The 6968-nt window shown below is 48.1% G+C and overlaps 1 protein-coding gene across 1 annotated transcript; it reads right to left on the reverse strand.

Moving 5' to 3' along the window:
* Positions 1-764: 764 nt before the first annotated feature.
* On the reverse strand, positions 765-4483 carry LOC101687780 (keratin, type I cuticular Ha7-like). Its single transcript, XM_004772773.3, has 7 exons — positions 3955-4483; positions 3607-3689; positions 2602-2758; positions 2068-2229; positions 1856-1981; positions 1259-1479; positions 765-846 (listed from the first exon to the last, which is right to left on the reverse strand). Exons 1-7 carry the CDS (start codon positions 4444-4446, stop codon positions 765-767), a joined length of 1323 nt encoding a protein of 440 aa, XP_004772830.2. The 5' UTR covers positions 4447-4483.
* Between the last annotated feature and the right edge of the window lie 2485 nt (positions 4484-6968).

Here is a 6968-nt window from a genome sequence, read left to right on the forward strand (position 1 = left end):
GCCTCCGTAAAAGGGACAATCTGAATGAGAGAGAGAACTTGGCAACCTGATCAGGGCAGTTCTCAGCATGATCTCCCTTTGGCTAGCTTGGAAATCTAAGTTGTGTGATTTTGCTCTTGGACAAAATCAAGAGTCTGAAGATGCCAAAAGCATGATAGAGACATGTTAGTCCTGAGCTGTTCTAAAGGAATTCAAACCTGGCAGCCAGCATGACTTGCTTTCACCAGTCCATAGGAATCGATGGGCAAGGTAAGTACACATCCCGTGTCAGCAAAGGGCCTTCATCCAGAGGCTAAGACCCCAATGCCCCCAGAGAAATCCTGGCAGCAAAGAGACATGTTGGAGCTAGCGACCACCCAAGGTCTTGAGGGCCAGAGCTCTTTATCTCCCCATATACATTGCCAAACACCAGAAGTATAGAACTTAATGCAGGAAGGAGGTTTATTGGCCATTTTGTACAGGAATCCAATTACATCTTAGGAGAGGCTGAAGCATTGGAGTAGAACCAAAATCCCAGAAGAGGTACTGGGAACAAACAATAGCTCAAGTGAAAGACAATTACAGCTTTGGGGGAGAAACACAGCCTAGGGACACACAGGGAACGACTGCTTAGAAGTTTCTGTTACACTTTGATTCAGTGAAAATGCCTCCAGTGAGTTTGGTCTTCCTGGAAGGAAGACTAAGCAGGTGAGGGCAGCCAGTCTTGACCTTCCATGCTGGCATCCAGACCTTCAGAATTGGGTCTCAGCGCTGGTGCCACCGGCTTAGAGAGGGCTGCAGGTGGCAGGGGCACAGCCTGGACAAAGGACACAGGAGGCAGCCATAGAGCAGGGATTCATGGGGAGTCTGCAGGGAGAGAGAGAAAGAGAGAGGAAGAGTTAGACACAAGAGGTGCAAAGGTGTCTCAGGGACGCACAGAAAGGGCAACACCAAATAGGTAAAGGACTTGGGTCTACCACCACGTCACAGGGCGGCATGAACTCCATATGACCAGTTCCTCGTCCACCCTCATCTATGTTTTTCCACATCCAGGAGCCCTCTGGGGGGACTTGCCTTAGGAATCAGCTCTTCATATAACAACTGACCCACAGGGGAGTCTGCACACAGCAGAGAGTTGAGTGCGTCCCTTAGCCAGCATGCACAGGGAGCTTTGTTCTTTCAGATGACATCTCCTTCCACAACCCCATCAGTTATCTCTGAGGACCCGCCTGACCATCAGGTATGTATCTTGGGCAGAAAAAGACCCAATCACACATACTTGCAGTCCTCGCTCTCCAGAAGTTTCCGGTACGTGGCAATCTCGCACTCCAGTCGGGCCTTGACGTCCAGCAGCACCTGGTACTCCTGATTCTGCCGCTCCAGGTCACCCCGGATCTCAGACAGCTGCTCCTCCACGTTGCTGATCAACACCTGCATCTGGGCCAGCTCGGTGCCGAAGCGGGCATCAGCTTCACACAGGGAGTTCTGCAGACAGTCTTTCTGTAATGGCAAAGGGGGAGGCAGGTGGAAAATTGTGGACTGCAGCTCTCAGTCTCTCCAGTAAGACTGTGATACCCCAGGGTATTGCCAGACCTGGAGAACAATCTAGCTCCTGTTAGAAGACCTCAGCTAGCAGACCTCAGCTAGAAGAACTAACAATGTGCCATTGCTCTTCATTGCAGACGCAGGATAAGTGTGCAGGACCTGCCCCCATATGCCCCAGCATCCACATCTATGAGAAGGTTCTTGCACAGGCAAGGAAGTCGAGGTTTCAACTGTGTCCTGGTCTGTATTTAAGGGGGGCCGGTACTGAACCAGGAATTGCTCTTGGGAGTGGGAGCCAAGCAGAGGCCTCTAGGCGTGCAAAGAAACTCACCAGCGTGTGCTGGGCCTGAAGCTCCACCTCCAGGGCGTTCACCGTGCGTCTCAGCTCCAGGATCTCCGACTGGCAGCACCGCAGCTCCTCGGAGCACGACATGTCCTGCTTGCTGATGCTTTCAGACTGAAGCACAAGGCCACAGAGACATGATCAGCAACCTTCCCACGGGAAAGCCAAGGTCCCTCCCTGCTCCAAGGCAGTGCCCTCACCTGATCTCGGAACCACTCTTCCAGATCATTGTGGTTGGTCTGCACCATGGCCTCATAGTGGCACCGCATCTCCTGAAGCACCCTGCTCATGTCCACAGTGGGCTCCACGTCCAGCTTAATCTGGAGCTTGTCCCCAAGCTGGCTCCTCAGAATGCTCACTTCCTGCAGGAACAGAAGCAACCACATCCTGAGTGAGGAAAGGGCTTTGGACAGAGCAGATGGCACCTGAACCTCTCCTCCAGACTAACTGCTTGAGGGGTGCCCCCACTTGTGTGCTGATATGAAAGGTCTTGCCCACGGTCCACTGGGAAGAGCCCATTTGGACACCTTCCTAAACTGACAAAACAAACCTTTATAAACAAGAAACTCTCTTTCCACCACCTCCCACACAGTCAGCCTGACTCCCAGACCCAGATCAACTCTTCATCCCAATGCCAACTGAGCCCAGGTTCGAATCCTAGAGCCCCAAGCTGAGCAGAGCTCTCCTTCCTGCCCAGGGTCCTCCCCCAAGGATCTGCAGCCCCAGGCCCAGACCTGTTCGTGGTTCTTCTTGAGGCAGAGCAGCTCTTCCTTCAGGGACTCCTGCTGGGCCTCCAGGTCAGCCTTGGCCAAGCTCAGGTCATCCATGAGCTTGTGCATCCCACACATGTCTGCCTCTATCACTTGGCGCAGGGCGTGCTCACTCTCGTGCCTTCCAGCACAGGAAATGCAAAGTCAGCGGGACACCAAGGACATGTCCTCTCAGCTGCCCCTGGTTCCCACCAACGTGGATCCTCATTTCCTCAATTCATCAACATTCACCCTATTGGATCCTGTAGCTACAGAGCTCATGGTCAGGACAACTATCATTATGCCCACTGGATGGGATGAAATGGGAAACTGAGGCTCAGAAAGAATAAATGGATTGTCCACTTGGTCAATAATAAATACGCAGATTCAACCAAAGTGTTCAAACGAGAATGCAGTGTCCATCCGGCTAAAAAAGATCATTCAGCTGGAAAAGAATGGCTTAAAAGTAAGCCTTCTGGACCTAAAGCTTTCTAGTTTATCCCATGGATTAATCATTTTGCAGGATTTTTACACCTTTCTCATTCATTCAATTGCAACTCTTGAAAACAAGGAACTACAGTGACAATTTCTCCCACCGATGAATTTGGCCAAGAGTCAGTGCATCTGTCAACAGCCAATGCATTGAAAGTTTATTCTTACAATGACTTGATTTTGTTTCTGGCTCTAATACCAAGTTCTCTTATCTTCTAGATGTGGGGAGAAAATGACATGGGACCTGACCAATCTAGATGATTCTTCCTCTTTTTGTTTCAATGCTTTTGTTCTTTTTCTCCTATATAAGGACAATTTCTAGTAATAGGTTAAATTATGGTTTGGAAAGGAAGAATGTGAACACTTAGGTATTGATCCATTAATGCTTCTATCCAGCAACTATTTTCAAACATCTACTTTGGGCAAGTACCATGATGGGCACCTAGAAATAGAACAAAAAAGAGGAGTCACTCTGAGCCCTCTTCTGGCCCTACTTACTTGATTCTGAAGTCATCAGCTGCCAGCTTGGCATTGTCAACTTGGATAATCATCCTGGTATTCTCAGCCTTGCTGCACAGGATCTGAGGAAAAGCAGGAAGACAGTTCACACACAAAACATCATACTCTGGGCCCCAGCTCTACAGGTAGCATCTACACTCATATTTGAGAGAATCCAAGAACCCAAAGCTCCTTGAGCCTTCAGGAGCATGTCCTATGGGTGTGAAGCTAACAAATCTCTCACTGACTTGGTTCTGGGGCAAAGGTATGTTTAATGGAAAGGAGAAAAATGCCATGCCCTTCCACCTTCCTCAGACCCAACGCACCCCAGGCTACTCTAAACCTCACCTTCTGCTGGAGCTCCTTGATGGTCTGGAAGTAGGACTGGTAGTCTGGGCATATGGTAGATTCATGACATTTGCTTGACTCTCGGATCTTGATCTCCAGCTCCTCGTTGTCCCGCTCCAGCTGGCGTACCTTCTCCAGGTAGTTGGCCAGACGGTCATTCAAGAACTTCATGGTTACCTTCTCATGGCCATTCGGGGCGCCTTCCGCATAGTTCTCACAGACTCCAATGTTGCCAGGAATGTTGCAGGTCCCTGGCAAGGGGCAAGCGGTGCAGCAACTGAAGGGCATGCACAGGCTGGGTTTGCCCAGTGGGGTCGCCCCCACACGTGGTCGGTTGGCATGTGCCACGGTGGCTGACAGGCACAGGGAGGCAGCCCTGGCCTCTGCCCCAGGCTGGGTCACAAGGTCCATGGAGGGGCCATAGACACTTGTTGGGGCAGGCAACCTGGTGCTGCCCGGACACTGGGATGAGCTGATGTAGCAGGAAGTCATGGTGTTAGGCTGAGGTTGCACAGAAGGTTGAGAGCAGCTGGAAAGGCCAAGCCACTGAGTCTGACAACCTCCTTCCCTCCTGGGCCTTTTATACCCCCATCCCAGGTGGGTGTTGGCTCCATGCTTTGACCTCAGTGCCTCGATTCCCTCCCTATTGTTGTACGGTCATCCTGTTACTCAGCTGTTTAGTTTACTATTAAGAGTTCACCGCCTCATTATAGGAATGTTGATGAATTTGTGGTGCCCTTTGATTTTTTTATATCAGGTTATCTATTGACAAAAGGTCAGAGATTTCTATTTCTACCCAACAATCACCAGCAGTTAATTCAACTTCTAGACATCCTTCTCTGGACTGGGCCAGTATCTCTATGGATGTGGACACACTCAAGGATAGACTCTTTCAACCAGTGATCTTTGTAGCAAAAGGGACAATGACTCCTGTGCTCAGGCTCACACAGACTTTCCTTGGAAGAGAAACACTAGTTTATAAAACTGGTAAGTCTACAGATACTTGATCATTGAGAGGTCCGATTTTTTCTTTCTTCTATCCTTTACACTGCACACTCCCCTTAAGAAGCTTAAAAGCATTAATGCATCCAGAAACATTAGAACTGGCTAAGTTTTGGTTGACTAGTCACAATCAGTTTTCAGTCATTCACTTGTTCAGCATGTTTCCTGAACATTTCCTAGAACTTGGGCAGTGTGCTGGCTCTTGAACATGCAATGGCCCCTATTCTTCAGGAGAAAAGGGTACCCCCAGAAACCTCACGATGTCTTCAACAAATTTGAATGAGAACCATTGATCAATGGGAATTGGTGTAAGAGAGGATCCATGGTCCTAACCAAGGATATTTCTAGTATCTAGAGCAAAGCTACTAACAAACAACAACAACAAAACAACAATAACAACAACATAAAAAAACTTTTATTTGACCCAGAAAAGGGAACTGGGAGGGGGTATCGCTCAGTGGTAGAACATCTGACTGCAGAAAAGGGAACTGGGACCAGAGCTCAAAGGATATCTAAAGAAAAGTTCAAGAACTAACATTTATGAAGATGTAAGGTACAATAGCTATTCTGTGGTATTCTTTCTTATTTAATCCTTACTACCTATGAGGCAGCTAGTCATAGCCTCAGTGTGCAGGTGAAGAAACTAAAGTCCATCTTCCAATTCACAGAGAAATAAATTGTCAAGAGCTTGATTCTGTCTAAGGTCTATGGGGCCCATTCATTCTCTTCCTACCCTGCCATGACCCCCAGTGAGAACAACTTATGTACTGCCTGTGTTGTTGCTTTGTTGCAGGACTTAGTTGTTGGGCAACTTAGTTGTTGGACTTAGTTGTCGCAGGCTTAGTTGTTGGGCTAGAGGCTAATGTGAAAAGAAATAAAATATCTGAGGATCCTTGTGTTCCAGCAAAAGAAGATACCTACACACAGAGCAGAAAAGACCAAAAAATGCACACAGAAAGTCATATAAAAAGTCAGGAGTCTAAAGTGGGCCTCACATCCCAGAGATTTTTGTTAGAGACCAAAGCAACCATGGGCTGTGAGGTCAGAGGTCACCCCTCCAGAGTGCTAGAGGGAAAGTAGACGGACCAAAGAATGGAGGAAGAGTTAATCAGAGAACAGCCCAGGAGAATATAAACAGGTCTTTTCTCTAATTCCTAAAATTCAAGAAAAAGCATCTCTAAGAAAACCAAATGGGAGGCAGTGGGTATAAGTATTGGTGAGTCCTGGGCTCTTAGAATTCTCTCAAAAAGAAATAAAGAGATCTGGAATTCTTCCCAAAAGGAAAACCCATTGTGGGGTCAGTGCCAGTTACCCTGAGGTCACCAGTGAATAACCCCTTACAAACACTATAATTAGGAGACATCACCAGACTTGGCCTTCCCATCCTTCAGAGGCTTCTAGGTCCAATCTGCATAAGTTCCATCTTCAAACACCTCTTTATTTCTCTCTTGCCTCATCCCAATGCATCACTTTAATCCAGAGAATTGGACCATTACAGTCATTTCCTTTGATTTGCTAAATAAGCTACTAAATAAGTTGTGGCCCTACTTCCTGGAAGGATTTATCCCATTGACTGAAATTATGGTTCCTTCCATCTCAGGACACACGCCACTTGTTACTTCTTGGGCTTCACAGCTGGAGTGTTGATGCCCTCCCTGGCACCCCTCTCTAAAGTCCTGGCTTGGACTCAGCGTGGTCTGTTTTACATAATGACACTGATGCCACCTGTTGCTCTTAAAGAAGAGGGTTCTGCTGATTTTCTTTTGTCTCAAAAGAACTGGTAGTAAGTGGAAGGCATGAGACAGGTGTTTGAGATGGTGTGAGCTGGGGAGGAGCCCATCCTTGACATCCCAGTCTGCCTCCTTTCACTCCCTGTAAAGAGACCAACATATGGGCCAGGTTGTGTGGAGGGAAGTCCTGGCGATGAGTTGTGAAAAGAGAGGCAGTCTAGCAGCCCTCCTTCATTCACAGGGACCGCCCTGTCGCTCTTTGGGAGTACAAGTTTTAGAGTT

The sequence above is a fragment of the Mustela putorius genome, unplaced genomic scaffold (assembly GCF_011764305.1).
Source record: "Mustela putorius furo isolate JIRA1106 unplaced genomic scaffold, ASM1176430v1.1 tig00000487_pilon_pilon_pilon, whole genome shotgun sequence".
Lineage (NCBI taxonomy): Eukaryota > Metazoa > Chordata > Mammalia > Carnivora > Mustelidae > Mustela > Mustela putorius.